Raw genomic sequence first — 21,141 nt, 5'->3', positions numbered from 1 at the left:
TGGCCTCATAAAAAGAACTTGGAGGTGTTCCTTCCTTGTGGATTTCTTGGAATAATTTGAGGAGGATAAGTATTAGTTCTTCTTTGAATGTTTGTTAAAACTCCTTTGTGAAGCTGTCCAGACCAGGCCTTTTGTTTGCTGGGAGTTTTTTTTAATTACTGTTTCAATTTCATCAGTTGTTATCCACTTATTCAGGTTTTCTGATTCCTCCTGAATCAGTTTTGGAAGATTGTATTTTTTAGAAATTTGTCCATTTTGTCCAGGTTGTCCAGCATGTAGGAGTACAGTTTTTCATAGTAGTTTTTACAATTCATTGTATTTCTGGGGTTTCACTTGTTATTTCACCTCTTTCATTTCTGATTTTATTTATTTGGGTCCTCTCTCTTTGTTTCTTGATGAGTCTGCTTAAATGTTCATCAATCTTGTTTATCTTTTCAAAGAACAAGCCCTTGGATTCATTGATCTTTTGTATTGTTTTTTTTTGTGTGTGTGTCTCTATATCATTTATTTCCTTTTTTTTTTTTTAAATATATCTTTATTGATTTCAGACAGAGGAAAGGAGAGGGAGAGAGAGAGACAGAAACATCAATGATGAGAGAGTCATTGATCGAGCCCACAACCCGGGCATGTGCCCTGACCGGGAATCGAACCCTGATCACCTGGATCCTAGGTCGACGCTCAACTGCTGACCCACGCCCGGCTGGGCTATATCATTTATTTCCATTCTGTCTCATATTTATTATTTCCTCCCTTCTGCTTCCTTTGGACTTTTCTTGTTCTCTTTCTAATTCTTTTAGTTGTAGGCTTAGATCGTTTATTAAAGCTTTTACTTATTCCTTGAGGTAGGCCTATAATGCTGTGAACTGCCCTCTCAGAACTGCTTTTGTTGTGTCCCATAGATTTTGGGTTGTTATGTGTTCATTTACATTGTTTTCCAGGAAGTGTTTTATTTCTCCCACGATTTCATAGGTAACCCATTCATTGTTTAATTACTTACTATTTAGCCTTCATGTGTTTGAATATTTTTGAATGTTTTTATTGTAGTTTATTTCTAGTTTCATGCCATTGTGATCTGAGAAGTTCCTTGATATGATTTCAATTCACTTGAACTTGTAGAGTTGTTTTGTTTTCTAACATGTGGTCTATCTTTGAGAATGTCCCATGTTTATTTGAGAGAAATGTACATTCTGCAACTTTGGGGTGAAATGTTCTGTAAATGTCAATTAAATTCATCTGATCTAGTGTGTCATTTAATGTTTCCTTTTTAATTTTTTGTTTGGAATATCTATCCAGTGAAGCCAGTGGGTTGTTAAAGACCCCTACAAGACTGTATTACTGTCAATCTCTCCTTTAAAGTCCTCCAATAGCTTTTTCATATATTTAGGTGCTCTTATATTGTGTGCATATATCTTTACCAGGGTTATATCTTCTTCATGGATCAATCCCTTTAGTATTATGTAGTGGCTTTTCTCTTTTTATGGCCTTTTCTTGGATGTCTATTTTTTAAGATATAACTATTGCTTTCCTTGTTCTTTTTTCCATTTGCATGGAAAATATTTTTCCATCCTTTCACTTTCATCCTGTGTGAATTTCTTGTTCCAAAGTAGGTCTCTTATAGACAGCATATATGTGGGTTATGTTTTCTTATCCATTCAGCTACCCTATGTCTTTGATAGGAGCATTTAATCCATTTACATTTAAGGTTATTGGTAGGTCCTTATCTATTGCCATTTTAAGTCTTTATGCCTATGTTTCTCTATTTCTTCTTATTATTACCACAGTCCCTTTCAAATTTCTTGCAATGCTGGTTTGGTGGTAAAAAAAAAAAAAACTCCTTGTACTTCTGAGCTGTATGATTTAGGTGTTACTTTTTGTGGGTTCTTTGGGCTTTCCTTTTGTGATTGGTCTAGATTGTTGTTGATCCGTTTGTGGGAAGACTCTACTCTTAGGCTAGTTAACTGTGAGACTCAGCCACTACCATGTTGTGTAAGCTATTGTACAGGTGCTGACAGGGCAAAACAAAACCAAACCAAACTGACAAGATACAAACAAGAACATACAAAATATCTCGAAAACCACGATGAAAACAACCCAAAAGAAAAGAGAATTAGGAAAAAGAAGAGAGAACACAAATACTTAGGCAAAAAAGAAAAAAAGGGATATTATTGTTTAAAATTAAAAAAAAAAAAAGACTACTGGGAAATAAAAGGAGCAGAAAAAAGATCCTACAAGCAAAGAAGGGAGAGCAAAAAATAAGAATAGAGAGTAAGAAAAGGAAAACAGTAAAAAAAGAGAGAAAGAAAAAAAGTTATGCAAAGGTAACAAGAAGAGGAAAACGGTAAAGCAAAATAATTAATAGAAAAGGAAAAGGAGAAAAAAAGAAAAAAAATAGAGTAAGGAAGATGACAATAAGAGATATGAAGGAAACAAGAGAGAAAAGCAAAAACCTTAATATCAAAGCAATAAAGCAAAAAATACGAAGAAAATATTAAAAAGAGAACAAAAATCAAGGAAAGCAAACCAAAATAAAACCCAAAAAACAGATTTTTTTTGTTAATCCTCACTGGAAGAGATTTTTTCCATTGATTTTTTTTTTTTTTTTTTTTAGAGTGGAAGGTAGGAGGAGAGACACAGAGAGAGAAACATCAATGTGAGAGAAACACACTGATTGGTTGCCTCCTGCATGTGCCCCAACTGGGGCTGGGATTGAATTTGCAGCCAAGGTTCCTTTCCTTGACCAGAAATTGAGCCCTTCGTTCCAAGGGCCGAATCTCTAACCACTGACTGAACTGGCTAGGGCAGATTTTTTTTTTTTTTTTAAGCCAGCCAAGTGAAGTTCTTCTGGGCAGCTTATGATGTCTGAGGCTCACTGTTTTGTATGTTGAATTCAGGACTCCTGGTAGTATGTTAGCCAATGTCAGAAGCTTTCCAAGTTTGGCTCTTTGTGTCCTTTTGTAGCTGGCCAGTCTGAGGCTCTCTGCAGACTGCCTCTACCTGTCAGCTACTCCACCTGTAGTTGCCTGGTCTTTCTCCAGTGTCTTCCGAAGAGTGGAGGCAGGCTAGTGTAACTAGGGCTAGTGGGCCCCTTACTCAGAGATTTCACTATAAGGCACTCACTGAGGGGAAAATAACCTCTGCTTCAAAGCCAACTCTTCAGTCTCTACTGTAACTTCCAACTCTAGTTCCCCCTTAAATGGCCTGAATCAGATTCACATTGGATACAACTCACTGCCTTTTTTGTATGGGCAGTTTTAGATGCCCTGGGCTCAGTGGAATTGATCAAAAGAGTTTCTGGTGAGCACCTGCCCAGGCCCCAGGAGGGGTGTTAAGCATTTCCTCCTGGTCCCAAATAGTCCCTGAGAGTCTTACTCTTGGAATGCCCTCTTGTGAACTGTTCTCCCTTACCCCACCAAAATGTGCCCTGCAGAGGTATCTGGGGCTTCAGTGAGTTGAACCAGCCCCTTTACTATTGGTAGAAGTGCTCATAGCCTGCAGGCTAAGTAGATGTACTCTACCTCTCCTTTCCCAGTTCTAGCTGGCTGATCTCACAGGGCGCTAAGGTCAGCCTTTCCATACTGCAGACACAAAGCTCAGCTTTTGCTGGTCTGTCTTCCTAATATAAGCCTTCCTGGTGGAGCCCATGGGGTGCTGTCCAAAAATCAAAAATATATAAAGAAACAAACAAGCAGAAAACCTGCTTTGCGAGGACCTGGCACCCTTGTGCCTCCGGTCCAAGCAGCAGGGGTTACAAAGTCAGACCCACTCACGTCTTCTGCACAGCTGATCTCAATAAAACTGGTGCAAGATTCCCAGTTCTCACAATCTCACCTCTCTTCAGTGTGGGTCAAAAATCCCCACTCTGCCCTGCCAGCAGCTCCAGTCTTTCTCTGATGATGGGAGGGTGCCCTTCCCAGTGCCACACAGTTTAGATGCTTTCTAGGGTTCCGTACAATGTCTTACAGGAAAGCAGTGGGTCCCTTTAGGTCACTGCTGGGTGCAACCCACAGGCCCCTTTCTATTCTGGAGCCACACACTGCAGAACAACCTTTCCAGCAGTCAGAGCCAGGGGTGAATCTCTTCTGCTGGGGCTGCCTCCATTAGATGTATTCTTTTATTGGGAAGGTACAGACCCCACCTCCCAGGCAGACTGTTCCCCTGCATCCCTCTGCCTGACACGGGCTCTCTTTCCCATTTCCACCACTCAGGGTGTGAGATTTCGGCTTTTGGATACCTGTCCACACTCCCGAAGGGAGGGAACTTTGCAACCACTATCCCTAGGGCCTCTCAGCCAAGCACCAGCTCGAGGGGGTACTCCTCCTTTCTGTGACCTACCCCCTCTTACCAGTCTATGTTGTTACTTCAGTGTTCCTTAAACAAAATGTGTCCAATCAACTACACTGCTCTTGTTTTTTTCAAGGTGACTATGCAGTATTTTAGCTGTAAATCCAGTCTGTGGCTAGGAGCAAGGGCAGTCAGCCTCTTATTAGAGTGCAGCCATCTTTGCTTCCCCCTAGGTACTTTCTTAAAACAATTCTGTAAATTAGGTTGTATTATTACCCTTTCTGTTACACTTTTATTACATTAAAAATAGAAACAATCTTAATTTTTAACAATAGGAAATTCATTTTTTATTTTTTCAATTACAGTTTACATTTAATATTATTTTGTATTAGTTTCAGTTGTACAGCAAAGTGGTTAGACAATTATATACTTTACAAAGTGGTCCCCACATTTCAAGTACCCACCTGGCACTGTACATAGTTATTAAAATATTATTGACTATATTCCTTATAGTGTACTTTACATCCCTGTTACTATTTTGTGACTACCAATTTGTACTTCTTAATCCCTTCATCTTTTTCACCCCAACACCCTCCTTCTGGCAACCATCAGTCTATTGTCGGTATCCATGAGTCTGTTTATATTTTGCTTGTTTGTTTATTTTGCTATTTAAATTCCACATATAATTATTAGCTTCTTTTAATTGTACTGATTTGTATGTATATGCTAAGCCTATCATTATCTGTATTTATGAAGAAGGTGAGGCTCAAAGAGAGGAAGCAACTTGCTCAATGTTACTCAGTTGAGTCAGAGTCAAGATATGACCTCAAGTCAGTCAGAATCCCAAACTCTGTTCTTTTTATACTATACCATGTCATTAGTAATTATTCTTTGGTCCCTACAACTCCTGAACTAGAGTAAGAAATAGAGGCTTATATTTATGAAGTTTCAAGATTAACATTTTAGCCTACTTAGGATTCTTAAATTTCTTCACTCTGGGGATTTGGAGTACAGAGAGCCAAGGAGCACTTTTTGCCCTGGGCATACCCTTTTTAACGACCCACTTGTCTCTTATGAGCTCACTGCTTTACTCACAATAAGGCCATGCATGGTAACTGTCCCCAACCCACTGTTCTACACTACCTTGGCCTTCTTACAGTCATCATGCTTAGACCAAGAATGTGGGGTATCACATGTAAAATTTCTCTCAAAAATGTCCCAGGCCTTTCCCTAGGTTCTGGAAAAGTAAACACTTAATTTTGATATATATGTAATACAAAGAAAAAAAGGTAAAGAGGGAGAGATGAAGGGAGGGCTGGAGGTTGGGAGAGAGGGAATATAAATGAGAATAAACAACAATACATAATGGTTTCCTTGCTTTTCTCTCTATATTAACATTGTAATTTAAGATTGCTTTAAAATTTTATGTGAATGGAATCATGCTATTTTCTCTTTTGTATCTCATGTCTTTTACTCAATATTATGGTTGTGAGATAAATTCAAGATAGTGAGTATTACAGTTACCCATTCTTGTTGCTAGTCATCATTTTCTAGTACAAATATATAAAAATATAGTATAATTTGCAAAATTATATGTCCTCTTTATATAGAGCCATACTCATCATCTATCCAGTGGTCCAGTTTTAGTTTATGTGCTAAGGAAATGAGTATGAACCTTAGTTTCTTCATCAGTAAAGTGAAGATAATAGAACTAGCAAACTCATTAGTTTGTTGTGAGAATTAAATAAAACAGATATAATTTTATCATATTTAGTTCCTGGCTGGTGCTCTGTTTCTTCCAAAATGAAAAATTTTAATGCAGAGAGCATGTGGCTTTGGAACCAGAGATAGTTGGCACTGACTTCTAGTTCCATTGCCTCCTTCACCTTTTTCAAGTCTCAGTTTGCTCATCTGTAAGATGGAGATTAATAGTATTCCCCAACCATTAAATATGTATAAATATTGAATCATTGTTATTTACCTGCAACTAATATAATGTTATATGTCAATTATTTCCAAATAAAAAATACCCTCTAACCAATTTTGTTACAGTGGCCTCATTAAAAACTATACAATACTTGGCATATGGTAGGCAGTTAGTAGAGTTAAATTTTTTTGACATTCTAGGCTGTCACATTTAAAAACCACACCATACCTATAGTTAGAGAGTATCAATCTCCCAGGTCATCATAGAGAGGTAGCACTGAGACTGTGTGTGTGTGTGTGTGTGTGTGTGCATATGTTTGCTTGTGTGCTTGTGAGAGAAGGGAGGAAGGGATGAAAGGAGAGGGAGGGGGAGTGGGAGAAAAATAACTGAGATGGGTGGTGGTGAAACAGAATTAGTGGAGCCGTCTTCCTGTGGTCTGAATTAGCCTTGCCTAGTAACAGGGAGGAAGGGCCCATTTGTAGTGGTGCTTATAAAAATAAAGGCTAACCCAAGAATTGTTTTTCTCCTTGAGTGGGGGATTCTGATGAGTGAGTGACCTGAGTAAGGAATATATATTTATTGTTACATTTGTCTTACTGTGAGAACCAAACACGAACTGTACAACACTGAATCTTGGATATTTACCCTAAGAACCCATGTTGGCCAATCAGAACCAGTTTTGCCAGATGTTATTAATTATTGCACTAAAGCTCTCTTTTCCTCCTCAGGAAATTGACTCAACCCTTTCAGGACTTTCTGTTTGCCTTTATGAACTGATAAGAATGGTGAGGCCTAGCCTACTTTTATACCCTCCCCATCAAATGATTGTTATCCTAGTGGGGTGAGTAGCCTGTTGTGTCTCTTTTATGTCCTAGAAACCAGATCCTGGACTTTCTCTATTGAACTCACTGGTCCTTAACAAATAACAAATCCTAAAGATGTTTCTAGGTTATTCCCAACACTCTTCCTCTTTTATATTCCCCCAACTCACTGTACTAAACCCTGCTTTATTTCCCAAACTTGAATAAAACAGCTTTTCAGAAGCTGTGATGTCACTGAGTATGAAGGACCAACCCATGGTCAAAGGGAAGTCTCAAGAAGGGTGCTGGCCTGCCAGAAATTCAAAAGGCTTGACTCTTCTATTAGCTCACCTTTGATAAGTCAATGTCTTTTACTGGGCCTGTTTCACCATCTGTCAAATGGGAATAGTAATAATTTCACTGCTTTCATAGCATTGTTGAAGACAGCTATAAAAAATTCTTCAAAATGGAAGCCCTCAGTATATATAAGGTATAATAACAACAATCAATGTTTTTAAGTGACTTAGTAAGTGCTTACTATAAACTAGGCACTCTGCTAAGTTCTTTATATACAGTATCTTATTTATCTCTCACAGCAGGAGGGAAACAAGATTACCACCTTAAATGTATGGGAGTAGCTGAGGCTCAGAGAGGTGCAGCTATTTGCCCAAAATCATATAGCTAGTAAGTGCTTGGTTTAAAGCCAGAAAGTTGAACTAGAGGGTCCATGCTCCTAACCACTTGCTATATTGCTTCTATGCTGTTATTGCTACATTACGCATACCTTCTCATTTGCTAAAGTCCAACTAAGTTCCATCCCTTCCAGGAAGCCTTGTCTAACCACTTCAGCCAGTTGTAAATACTCCTTCCTCTGAGTTGTTATTTTGGTATATGACAAATTTAATCTCTAGCCCTGTTGCCATATCACCCTTAAAGTATTATTATTTACATTTTTCATAGATATTAGACTCATCTCTTCAGATATATTGTAAGCTCACTAGAACACACATTATGCCTCATACTTTGCTATCTCTCATTATAAGGACAAGTGGGAATCACAAACTCTTAGAAGTAAAAGGAATCTGAAAGATCTTTTAACTGGAACTCTTCTTTCAATAGTTGTCTGACTATGGTAAGATTTAAAAAAAAACGATAAAATCACAAAGATTATCTTCCATCTTTCTGAAGATGCATATTTTTAAATTAATACAGCTCATGGGTTGTTCATTCATTTGGCAAATAATGCTGTGGTATCAGGTGCTATAGTAAGCAGAAAATTAAAACAAAGTCAAAACAAAGAGGAATCAAAACAAAGTCCTGCCCTCAAATAGCTTACAACTTAAAAGACAAAAATGGAATATGTATGTTATATGGGAGACAAAGTATTTAAGAAAAACATAAGCATTTAAGGAAATATTCATGGGTAAAATGGAAGAACACAAGAAAGAGAAGTCAGTTCTCATTGGGGCAAAGGGTAATGAAGTCATGGAAATCCTTCTGAAAAAGGTGAGCCTGGAGCTTAATCCTGGCCATTTAGTACATGTTCTTTTTAGAAGTCCAAGGTGAGGAAGTGTTTCCAGTAGAAAAAGCACTATAGCTGTTCCACATGGAAGTGTAAAATCACTGAGGAACACAGTGATTTGGACTAAATAATTTGGACTTTATCTTATAAGCATAAGGGAACCAGTAGAGGATCATTCTAGCAGCAGCTTAGAGAATGGACTAAAAAGAAACAAGGTTGCAGGATGCAGGGAGACAAATTAAAAGACCATGCAGATGAAAGAAGAACCAATTAGAAGAATATGTAGTTGAAGGTCTTAAGTCAGCAGCAAGATAGATGGGGAGGAGAGCATAGACAAGGCAAATATTAACAAGAGAATATAAGTAGGGTTTAGTGCTAGTTGGACATATGGGGAGTAAGCAAAAGGGAGGAACCTAAGATTATGCACATGCAAGTTTACATTGTGGCTTGGGTGACTCGATAAATGATGTCATTTATTTAAGCCAAGAACACATGATGAACAATATTGGGAGAAATAATTATGAGAGCAGGCCTGGACACAGCAAGTTTGAGTTTCCTAAGGGATATGTCCAGTAGGCAATCAGTTATATGGCACTGAAGTCAGGAGAAAATGCTGGGCTGTGAATTTGGAATTATTATTTTTAACATTTATCAAGTACAATACTTATTATATATCCAGTATTTAACAAACATTATCACATTTAATCCTCACTAAGACCTAATGATTTAGGAAGCATACTGTTCCCTTTTTAAGTAATTCACATAACTAGTAAATGGCAGAGCCAGGATTTGAACCCAGGTCAATCTGGATTTAATGCCTGCATTTTAGTCACTGCTGTAAATGAAGTATTGACAGTATATGGGATTGTCCCAGATATCCATGCAAACTGAGGGCCAAGGAGTAAAATCTCTAGGCACAACAAGCTTTCAGGTATATGTAAAAAAGAAGCCTACAGAGGGGACTAAGAAGGAATGATTAAAGTGTTATGAGGTGAAGCAGGCTTAAAAGATATGGCAGTGGCCAAGAGAGTATAGAATTTCATGAAGAAGAAAGTAGACAACAGAGTCAAAGGGAGGGGCAAGTAAATAAGATTGCTGCAAAGAGACCTCTGAATCCAGCAATAAGGAGGTTGTTGATGGTCTCTACCAGAGCACTCTTAGGGGAGTTGTGAGTGTGAACTGGAGTGCAGTGGGTTTTAAACTGAGGAAATACAGAGAATGATATGATACTCTTTTGTTGAGCTACTTCCCAGTGAAGGAAAGGGGAGTGACAGGGTGACAGTTTGAGAGAGATTCATGACAGAGAGATTTTTCTTCCAACTGAGAAGAGGTGGTGGGTAGAGTGGGATAAATGATTTGAGGAGTGTGTACAGATATGGAATACCTGAGTGGACAACTGCAAAGGGGGTTGACCAAAGGCACATTAAAAAGACTACCAAGTCTACACTGAAAGTTCAACTGAGGATGGAGCATATAGATTTGCAAGTGCCCTAATGTGCCTTGCTGCATGGTATTTGTAGCTTCACAGCTATATTGTGGAAAGCGGGCACACAGCAAAGGTTCTCAAACTTTTCCCACCCCAACACTCCTGAAGGGTGTGAACAAGAAAATAATTATCTGAGCACTTACCATACCTTAGTCACTGTCCTAAATGCTTTATATATATTCATTCATTTCATCCTTGCAACAATTCTAGGGTTTAAGAGTCTATTTTCATTTTATGGATAAAGAAACTGAAATGTAGAGGTTAGCTACACTGCTAGTAAACTGAGGAGCCAAGATTCAAACACAGGTGATATAAATATGAGACCATGTTGTAACCGCAACACTATAACTGTAGCCCATTGTAGGGCAGTGATTATCAGCCCAGTCTGGAGTGGGTGCGGAATGGAGTCTTTTGGAAAAACTTATATTGACTTTGAATATCCCTCCCTTGCCACACCCTGCCCCCTGGATCAGCCATTTTAGATATTCTGAGATGACCTTGTTGAGAATCACTTAAAAGGGTACATGTGGGTAAGATACAAGGGGACTATAACGTTAAACCTATTGTTAATATGATCTGTTGTAAGGTCTAGGCTTCATAGAGAAAGAGGTAGAGTCACACAGAGTTAGTGGACCAGAAAGAAATACCAGGACAATGACACTGGAAATGTTAAGCAGGAGGAAAATGTATTGAGTAGGAACAAAAGAGAAAGCTAGAAGGATACTGTGGTCCAAGTAAGATAATGTTATTTAAGATTGTGTAAGTGGATCAATTATAAGTCCAACGGGTACCCTTAAGTCAAGATGATACTTGTTTTTAGTAATCATATCACATTGCTCATTCGTACTGAGCTGACACTCCCAAGTTAAAGTTTTCAGGCACATATGGGTCTATGCCATGCCTTTTCCAGCCTGAACTTGAATAAATGTATTTTTGGAGTCAAATGAAGAACTTTACATTATAATCATATTTGTCTTAATTAGATTGGCTTGTGGAGGTATTTTTTGGATCTTCCCTTTGTCATCTAGCTTATTTGCTCCTCTTTCCAGCTTTATAACATTCCCATACTGAAAATACTTCCAGACTTGTCTCCAAGTAGGAATTAAATAAATATTAATTGAGCAAGTTAATTAAAGGAAAAGCTCTCAGTACCCTCCATGTGCAAAGTTTTATACTGGATGCTACTGAAAGGTAGAGAATAAAGAAACAGTCAATCTACTAATTTAAAAATGTTGTGATAAGCTTCACTCTGAGGGAAATGCCAAGAGATGAGGCATTGACATATGTTGAGTGCCTACTATGTGGCAGGCAGTAAACTAGGCAGGCTTAATGATAGCTCATTTAATTGTCACCATAACTACAAGTACTGTCTATGAAAACTAAGGCTCACAAGAGATTAAATATTTTATTTTTATTTTTTTAAGTATATCTTTATTGATTTCAGAGATAGAGGAAGGGAGAGGGAGAGAGAGATAGAAACATCAATGATGAGAGAGTCATTGATCGGCTGTCTCCTGCACGCCCCCTTACTGGGGATCAAGCCCACAACCTGGGCATGTGCCCTGATGGGGAATTGAACTGTGACTGCCTGGATCATAGGTCGATGCTCAACTGCTTAGCCATGCCCAGTGGAACTGGATTAAACACTTTAAAGTTTTAAAAAGACCTAAGGCAGCACAGGGATTTGAAACTATTTATTTCTGACCCTAAAGTCCATCTTCTTTCGATTGCAGCACAGGAGGGAAGATAAAGTCCTTGTACTTGGGCAACACACAGCCTAGTTAGTTGAAAAGAAAACTGTTGTCTAATTATTTCACTTAAAAATCTTAAGGGAGAAATTCCCTCTGCCCCAAGGGAAGTGACATACATTTTTTTCACAGTAGGAGTCAAGTGTATTGATTAAGAACACTGATAGGAGTCAGACAGCACTAGGGTAATCCATCACATACAAGTTAAATGCTTACCATGCATTAAAGGCAATATGTAGCTATGAACAAATATATGAAATCCCTGGTTTTATGGAGCTTACAGTCTGGTAGGGGGGAAAAGCAATAAATAAGTAAACAAATTTAAACACTTTCATGAATGATATCAAGTATAAAAAAATCAGGATCATGAAAAAAGTTATAGGGGTGTGTGCACATGAAGCTGTTTTAGATAAGGTGGACAAAGATTTCAATGATGTGAAGGAGTCAGTCATGGAGAATAAATATGAGGGAACAGAGTTCCTGGCAGAAGAAATAGCAAATATAAAGACCATGAGGTGGGAACATATTTGACCTATCTAAGGAAAGCAAGAAAGGCAATTGGCTGGGGAAAGATGAAAGATGAGATATGTGATGTAAGCAAGAGTTTATTTTTCCTCTTCTGTAAAATGGAATAATAATAATAGCACTTATAAGAAATAACTGAGATAATGCATATTAAGAACTTGATACAAGTCTGACACATGGTAAGTGCTCAAAAACTGATACATGTCATCATTGTTATTATTATCAAGTTGACAGTGACTAGTTTTGCCACACAAGTGGCAAGGTTTAAATTAGAGGCATGACTCAGGGAAGGAGACCCTCTTGTAAAGCAGGCAGAGACTAGAGCATTAGCAGAGATGAGGCAGCCAGAAACAGGAAGTAAAATCTGCATCCTTCACTGGCATAGTTTTAGTATGGGGGAGAAAGACTGAAACACTGACAATAGGGCTGACGGTTCACAGGGGGAAGTGCACTAGCCTGAGAGTTAGGAGGGTTTGTCTTCTTATCTGTAAAATAGTAATAATAACCACCTCATAGAATTCTTAAGACTAATGAAAACACTTAGTGCACAGCTGACATTTAAGAGGGGCAGAAAATATTTTTTCCCTCCCTCCCATCCTCATGATGGAAAACAGGTCAGTTGCCTATTGTTAAGAACTGGGGTGCATGAAGGCACATTTTGGCCTAGAAATGTCTGTTGTCCATATTATATATATCCCATAGGTGCTAGTTATAATTGCTAGATAACATTCAGGACAATTGCTTCAGACCTCCTCTGTTCTCATTCTCATTTATGTGTTAAATTCATGGTTCTCTACTTTGACTCCAGCCCACTGGCTCTAATCCTAGCAGAATTCAGAATTCTTCCATACATTGTCTTTCCTGGCATCTGGGCTCCTGACTTGACTACAGTTTGGTTTTGGATACTTCTCTGGTTCTTTGTGCTTCTTTATTGTTTGTGGGGAGGATAATAATTTCCTGGCTCTGAAAAATCCACCCACACTCTTGGTTCCTTACTGGAACAAGGAAGGAAGAGAATGGAAGGTGAGCATCTGTCTCTTCAGAGTCCCCACCATCAGAAAAGGACTATGTTGCCTGAATGTTCAGTCCCTGGATCCAGTTAACAGAGAAGGTGACTTGATGTTAAGCCTCCCTTCTGCACAGCAAAAGAAATCAACAAAATAAAAAAGGAACCCACTGTATGGGAGAACACATTTGCCAATGATAAATCTCATAAGGAGTTAATCTCCAAAATAAAGAACTTATAGAACTCAACACCAAGAAGACAAACGATCTAATTAAAAATGTACAAAGATGTATGTATACCCCATGGACACAGACAACAATGTGGTGAAGGCCTAGGGTAAGACAGGAGGTGGAGGGGGGCAGAAGAGGGAAAATAGGGGACATCTGTAATACTGTCAACAATAAAAGTTTGTCAAAAAAATGGGCAAAGGACCTTAATAAACACTTCTCCAAAGAGGACATACGAATGGCCAATAGCTATATGGAAAAATGCTCAATGTCACTAATCATCAGAGAGATGCAAATGAAAATGATAATGAGATATAGACTCACACCTGCCAGAATGGCTACTATTAATATATCAGCAAAGAACAAGTGCTGATGATGTGGAGAAAAGAGAACCTTGGTGCACTATTGGTAGGAATGCAGACTTGTGGAAAACAGCATGGAGTTTCCTCAAAAAATTAAAAATGGAACTGCCTTTTGACCCAGAAATCCCACTTTTGGGAATATATCCTAAGAATCTTAAAACATCAGAAAGAATATATGCACCCCTATGTTCATTCACAGAAGCATTATTTACAATAGCCGAGATTTGGAAACAGCCCAAGAACTGATTAGTATATAAGTGGATAAAAGAGCTCTGGTGACCAGCTAGTGTAGCTCAGTGGTTGAGCATTGACCTATGAACCTGGAGGCCAAGATTCAATTCCCGGTCAGGGCAAATGCCCGGGTTGCAGGCTCCATCTCCAGTAGGGGGCCTGCAGAAGGCAACCGATCTATGACTCTCTCATCATTGATATTTCTCTCTCTCCCTTTCCCTTCCTCTCTCTGAAATCAATAAAAAATTATTTAAAAAAATTAAAAAACAACTGTGGTACATGTACACAATGAAATACTATGTGGCTGTAAAAAAGAAAGAACTCTTACTCTTTGTGAAGGCATGGGTGGACCTGAAGAGTATTATGCTAAGAGAAATAGGCAGTCAGAGAAAGACAAATACCACATGATCTCACTTATATGTGGAATGTAATGAACAAAATAAACTGATGAACAAAATAAATCCAGAGACATAGACTTGAAACAGATTGACAGTTCTCAAAGAGGAGGTGGGTGGGTATGACTGGATAAAAAAAGTGAAGAGATTAGCCAAAGAATATATATGCATAGCCTATGGACACAAACAACAGTGTGGTGGAGGCCAGGGGAATGGGGGTGGGGACTGGGTGGAAGTGGGCAAAGGGGGCAAAAATGAGGAATATCTGTAATAGTGTCAATGATAAAAAATTAAAAAAATATATACTAAGCCTTCCCACCTCACTCCCCACATACATATAGATTTAACTTTGTTTTTTATGTAGGTAGATAGGTAGGGGTATGGAAAGAGACTTCTTTAGTATTTCTTGCTCCAATCCAGAATTAGTCTGCACTACAGGGCAGAGATAAACCTAAATGTGGGGAAATCACTAGGGCCAACTACCACAAAAATCAAGAGAAGAGATACAGGAAAAAAGGTGCAAGAAGGTATATGTCATCTTAACTACTTTCTGGAGCAACACAAGATATAAATAATACATAATTAGTAATTATTTTAAATTGGAAAATTCAGTTCATGTCTCCCTACTGGAAGAACCTCCTCTCTGCCCTCTAGTCCACAGGTAATTCACCTTGGCTTGAAATCCCTGGAAAAATAAATGATCCAGCTTGGCCACTGGTCCCTGGGAATGTATTTTGACATAAACCAGAATATTCAGGAAAAATGCATCAACCACATCATTATGGGTGGACTGCAGTTTGTTGTTTGACAACTTTCTACAAAGAGTATCCAGTGGACTATGGGCTCCAACAAACTGAGTCGCAGTTCATCAAACAACATTTGGAAAACTATGGTATTTTGCATCTGAAAAAGGAGATTTTCTGTAAAGGCATTTGTTGTATTTTCCATACCCCACTTAGGCTGTTTATTTATGTATAGGTTTTATGTATGTAACTGTGGTTTGCTAAGATTGTTGAAAGTGTTTATTAGCAATGTTCACTTTGATATGGAACTCAGAGCAGTATGATGGCAAAGGGTCGGCTATGTATCATCTTGTGAAGAAAGGCAGGAATGGAAGGGAATCACACATCTGTCTTGGTTATCACTTTTTCCCAATAACTTGCCTGTCATGAGATAGGTTTTCAATAATTATCTACTGAGTAAATGAATGAAGTTATCTAACTTTGTGTGATACTTATTGAGATTGCTAAATCACAGTACACTGAGGAAAGAAAAATATTGGCCTTTAGTCCCTTATAAAACTTGGCACTGTATCTGGAACATCATAGGACCTTAATACTTTTGTTGACTGTATGAATAAATGAGTAAATTAGTAATAACAGGTTAAGGATTCAATCTGTTGAAGGCCTGACTAGAACAAAAGAGTGTAAGGGAGACACTCTCTCAGTTTGACTGTTTTTGATAGTAACAGATTCAGGACTATAACTGAGGTTTCTCAATTCCATTACTTCAATAACAACATCCTTTGGGGAAGTCTACACACACCACACACACACACACAGTATAATACCATTTTCTCTGTGGTTATTTTAGATGCAATGTCCCATGGAATGTAAATTGAGGAAACAGCACAGGTATTTAATTTTGGTACTTAACACTCCTCATAAATATAATTATATTTGGAGTGCAACTGAACTGGCAATAAAAAATAAATACACACTAAAAGGAAAATGTAGCTTTCTGGGGCCTTTGCTTCTTCAATTAAGATCCAAAGTGTTTGGAAAGGGGGAATACTTGAATGGGGGTAGATTTAAGACAAATGAGAAAAAGTTGTACTTGGCCAAGCAAGACATAAATTTGGGTCATTTTTCTCTCAGCAAACTGAACAGTGATGAAGATCAATTGGCTCAAGGAGAGCTGTACAAGTCTAGGATGATGATGGTTTCACAAGGTCTTAGAGGATTATGAGATTTTGGAAATTGCAAAGCATTGTGGGTAGCACCAGTCTTTGATGTAGGAGTTAGAAAAATCATGAGGCTGATGAGGTGAAGAATGTAAAGAATGGTGAAAACACTTAAGAAGTCCTCTCTGAGAAGGGTATGTGATATGGACAGTTTCTCATTTCATCTTAGCATTAATATATTCAAATTTCTCAATATTTTACTCTACAGATTTTTGTGCTTGTGCTTTAAAATCAAATTTTCATTCTTGTTTGAGTGCTTATTATGGGCTAAGTACAGTGTGTGGCACTGGGATAGATAAAAGAGCAAAAAGGAACAGCCAGTACTTTTGCATACTTATAGTCTACTAGGGGTGACAAATATGTCAGCAAATAATTATAACATAGTAAATTCTATGTAATTAAAAAGAAACATATACAGAATACAGAAATAGTAAAAGAAAGTAATAAACTGTCTGAAAGAATAAGAAATGTTTTAAAGAGGAGGTGAAGGCCTGAACAGGGACAAACAGGTATTTACTAGGCAAACAAGGTGAGGACAAAGCATTACAGGAAGAAGAAATAGTAAAATCAAAGGCATAGAAACATAGACTGCATGGTATTTTCATGGAATTGCAAAGGGCAAGAAATAAGCCGGGGTTTAAAATCTTGGATATTATCTTGTACTTGCTACAGAACCATTCAAGGGCTTCAAGCAAGGAAGTTACTTGGTCAAGTCTTGGCTTTAGATAGACCACTCTGGCAGCAGTGTGGAAAATAGATCCACAGAGAATGCCACTGCAATAGTTCAGGCAACAGATGAGGATGTGAATCAAAGCAGCAGCAATAAAGAATCTGAGGAACAGAAAAATTTAAGAGCTAACTAGGAAGTAAAAACAGATTTCAGATCCCCATACAGATACTTCCCCAATTTTGTGTGCCTTTTATAGCTGATATTTTTAAAAGACCTGTCTGCCTGCACTAGCAGGTAGCACTTCCCCACCTTTCATGTATTTTAAACCTATTTAATCTGGCTTTTGCCTCCACAGCACCACCCAACTTCAGTTCTTTCAAAGTGTCCAATGATCTCCACGGCAATAAAGCCAGTAGAAATATTTCAGGCCTCCTCTTACTTGACATTTCTTTTCAAAGTACTGTCTTCTCTTGACTTCTAAAACAACAGACATTTCTAGATTTCTTCCTATCTCTTTGCCTGCTCTTTCTCTGTCTCTTTTGTTAGTTCATATCCTTCTCTTGGATTTTTAAATGTCAGAAATCCTCAAGGCTCAGACCTCTAGTCTCTTCTTCTGAGTCTATAGTCTCTCCCTGAGTGAACTCATCATCTGTGTTCTTAGTTTCAACAAGAAAATCTAACTAAAATTAATACGTCATCTGTTTCAAGAAATCCCATTATTTTATGTATCACTAAGAAAGCAAAATGCTTCCAATAAAACTATGATATCTCAAATTGCACTGATCTTCTTACTGTACTCCAAACTTGTTCCTCATTAGTTGTTCAAGTTAGAAACTAGAAACCTGGGACTTCTATTCTGTTACCTCACCACCTTCTACCCATCATATCTAATCAGTCTCAATGTCCTAGTGCATTTACTTCTTAAATAATCCCTAAATATGCCCATCTCTCTGACCCTCATTGTAACAAAGCTAATAGAAGCCACCAACTTTCTTGTCTGATTTACCTCAAAAGCATCCTAACTGGTCTCCCCAATCTTCTGATTTGCTATTAGCAAGGCAGAGTGATCTTTTCAAAGCCCAAATTTGACCATGTCACCTCCCTGATGAAAACACTTTAGTAGCTCATCATAACTCTTAGAAAAAGTGAAAATTCTTGCCTTTACCTATAAAGCCCCTGCCCACCTCTCCAGCCTTGTCTCATGACAATCTGTCCTATGTTCTGTAAGTGCCAAGAGCACACTGGTTTTTTGATTCTCAAATGTGTCACCCACCCTGCTGCCTCAGGACCTTGTACACATGCTCTCTCCTCTGTGTACAAGGTCTTCTTCTCTTTATCTAATTAACTCTTATTCATTCCTCAGCCTTCAACTCAAAAATCACCTCCTAAGGAAAGTCTTCCACTGTCCCAATACACATGCCCTCAGCATACCACTCTTTTCATTTTCAGAATTTAAAATTGTAAATGATTTAGTATGTAAATAGCAGCTTAATATTGGGATTGGTACTGGAATGAAAGTGGCATGAAGGCAGACACTGTGCTAGGGACTGAGCTAGGTGCTGAATCCTCAGCACCTAGATAATGCTGGGAAGAAATTAGGTGCTCAGTTAGTATTTGTTATATGAATGAATCAGTTGATGGCTGATGGGATGTAAGAGTTAAGGTAGAAAAATAAATCAAGAATTATAGCCAAGTTTCTGGCTTTGGTGACTAAGATGAATGATAGCACATCAGGGATGAGGCAAGAGACAAGTGACAAATTCAGTTTTAGAAGAAAGAGTTGGAGATGCTTCTGAGATATATGGTAGGCAGTTTCACATGTGTGTCTAGAATTGGGGAAAGCAGCCTGGGCTGTGGACATAAATTTAATAGCCAATAACTCCAGGTGTTGGCTGAAACTGGGTAAGGGAATGAGATCATCTGGACAATGAAAGTAACATAAGAAGGAGAAAAGGCTGAGGGCATATCTTTGTAGAATATCAACATTTAAGGGATAGGAAGAGGAAAATAAACCACATAAGGAAAAGGAGAAGGAAAGGACAGAAAAGCTAAAAAAATATGAGAACAGTATGGTACTTTAGAGATCAAGGTTCAACACTGTTAAATGTAGCACATGGGTCCGAAAAGTACCCCAAGAAGGACACTGATAAAATACTTAGGGAAGTGAGCTGATAGGTGAAGCAAAAGTGAAGGCTCTGAAGTCCTGAATAAACAGTCCTCTTCTTAAAGCCTGCTGAGAAGAAAAAGAGAGAAAGAAGGTGATAGCTGGAGAGGAACCAGCATCAAGTAAAGCTTTTATTTTCTTCTAACACATGAGAAATCTGGAGAAGTCTGAATGTTAATAGGGCACATAGCAATAAAGTGACCCGTCTATAAAATAGATTGAGTTGCCCAATATGAAATCTGCTCCCTATCACATGTGTTGAAGCCCGAGTTGGATGCAGAGCTACCCGATGATTCTTTTTTGCAACTATTATGAGAATCAGAGTTAGAAAGTATAACTCAAATTTCTATAAGGTCTTTTGCACTGGACCAACACAGTATAATGGAAAGAGCACTAGGCCAAGAATCTCGTGGGTCTGGTTCTAGATTCTGAACTCTTTCACTGACTAGCTTAACAACCTCATATAAGTTATTTATCCTGTCTCTTTCTCAAATTTCCTTACATATAAACCAACCTCACAAAATCATAATGAGAATCAATAAAGATAATGGATTTGAAAGGGTAAGAACAAAAGATGTTATAATGATGCCAAGGGATATAAAGAAATAAAATGGCAATAGATAAGGCCCTATCAATAATAACCTTGAATATAAATGGATTAAATGCTCCATTGAAAGGACATAGGGTAGCTGAATGGATAAGAAAACAAGACCCAAATATATGCTGTCTACAAGAGACCCACCTCAGAACAAAAGATTCACACAAGCTGAAAAAAACCCCAAAACAAAACAAAAGTCTGTAGGACTTTCGGGGAGAGACCAACAGCAATACAGTCATAGTAGCAGACTTTAACACCCCACTGGCTTCACTGGATAGATCTTCCACACAAAAAATCAACGAGGAAACAGTGACTTTAAATGGCACGCTAGATCAGATGGATTTAATTGACATTTACAGAATATTTCATCCCAAAGCTTCAGAATATACATTCTCCTCAAGTGCACATGGGGCATTCTCACAGATAGACTACATGTTAGGACACAAAACAAGTCTCTACAAGTTCAAGAAGATTGAAATCATATCAGGCATCTTCTTGGATATTTACACCTTCGAATAATACGTAGATGTAAAAAAAGAAGGATCCCCTCCCCCTATTTTTGTTTTTGTCTTTCAATTACAGTTCACTCACTGATCTTCACTACTGCAATAAACTCCTGCCATTTGGCTCACCCAGATATCTCATTAAAAATTCTTGCTCTAAAGTTTAAACTCCACTAATCTTTAAAACAGCTTCAAATCTTGTCCTAGCAGCCTTGTAGGAAAAAAAATTAGAAATGGCTGTGTCTCTCATGTAGCATTCTACCGCCGCCTACTGGACTGCCGCAATAATGACAAAATCGCCATACCTATCACTTCCAGACATCTTCAGATTTTCCAAAACGCTTTCACAGCAAGGTGCTGTCACAGCTCGCGGGTTTAAAAGGCCAAACCTGTGGGCAGGGCCCTGGGTCCATTCTTGTCATTGCCGCTGAATCGGTCCCATCATGCTCCAGGGCACAGCGTGCAGGGGGGCCTAGGGGGAGGAGGTATAGCCTCCATTTTAGCTTCTGGGACAGTCTGCGTCATCAGGAGCTAGGGAGACATCCTTTAGGGCTCGGCAGAGGGTGCTGGAGTACATCTTTTGTGGAAGACCCTGTAGTTAGCCAAATAGGCAGAAATCACAACTTTCTGATCTGTTCTTTAGGGTTTGAACCTCATGTTTCCTTCTCAGGCTGGATAAAGTTTCTAACCGCGGATCCCCTCCAATCTTCTAACCACTTCACAATTTCTTTGC

At 38.4% G+C, this 21,141-nt stretch overlaps 1 protein-coding gene across 1 annotated transcript in view; it reads right to left on the bottom strand.

Moving 5' to 3' along the window:
- Window positions 1-20,853, bottom strand: part of EDA2R (ectodysplasin A2 receptor) — a gene marked incomplete at its 3' end in the record, with an annotated part of 151,779 nt that extends 130,926 nt beyond the window's left edge. Inside the window, exon 1 of the mRNA XM_081126507.1 lies at window positions 20,714-20,853. Coding sequence (XP_080982633.1) covers window positions 20,714-20,730 — 17 coding nt within the window. The 5' untranslated portion in view covers window positions 20,731-20,853. The remainder of the gene's footprint in view (window positions 1-20,713) is intronic.
- Between the last annotated feature and the right edge of the window lie 288 nt (window positions 20,854-21,141).

Source organism: Miniopterus schreibersii (genome assembly GCF_964146895.1).
Source record: "Miniopterus schreibersii genome assembly, chromosome: X".
Taxonomy (NCBI): Eukaryota; Metazoa; Chordata; class Mammalia; order Chiroptera; family Miniopteridae; genus Miniopterus; species Miniopterus schreibersii.
The sequence above is the reverse complement of the archived record's forward strand: the minus strand, read 5'-3'. Positions and strand labels throughout refer to the sequence as shown.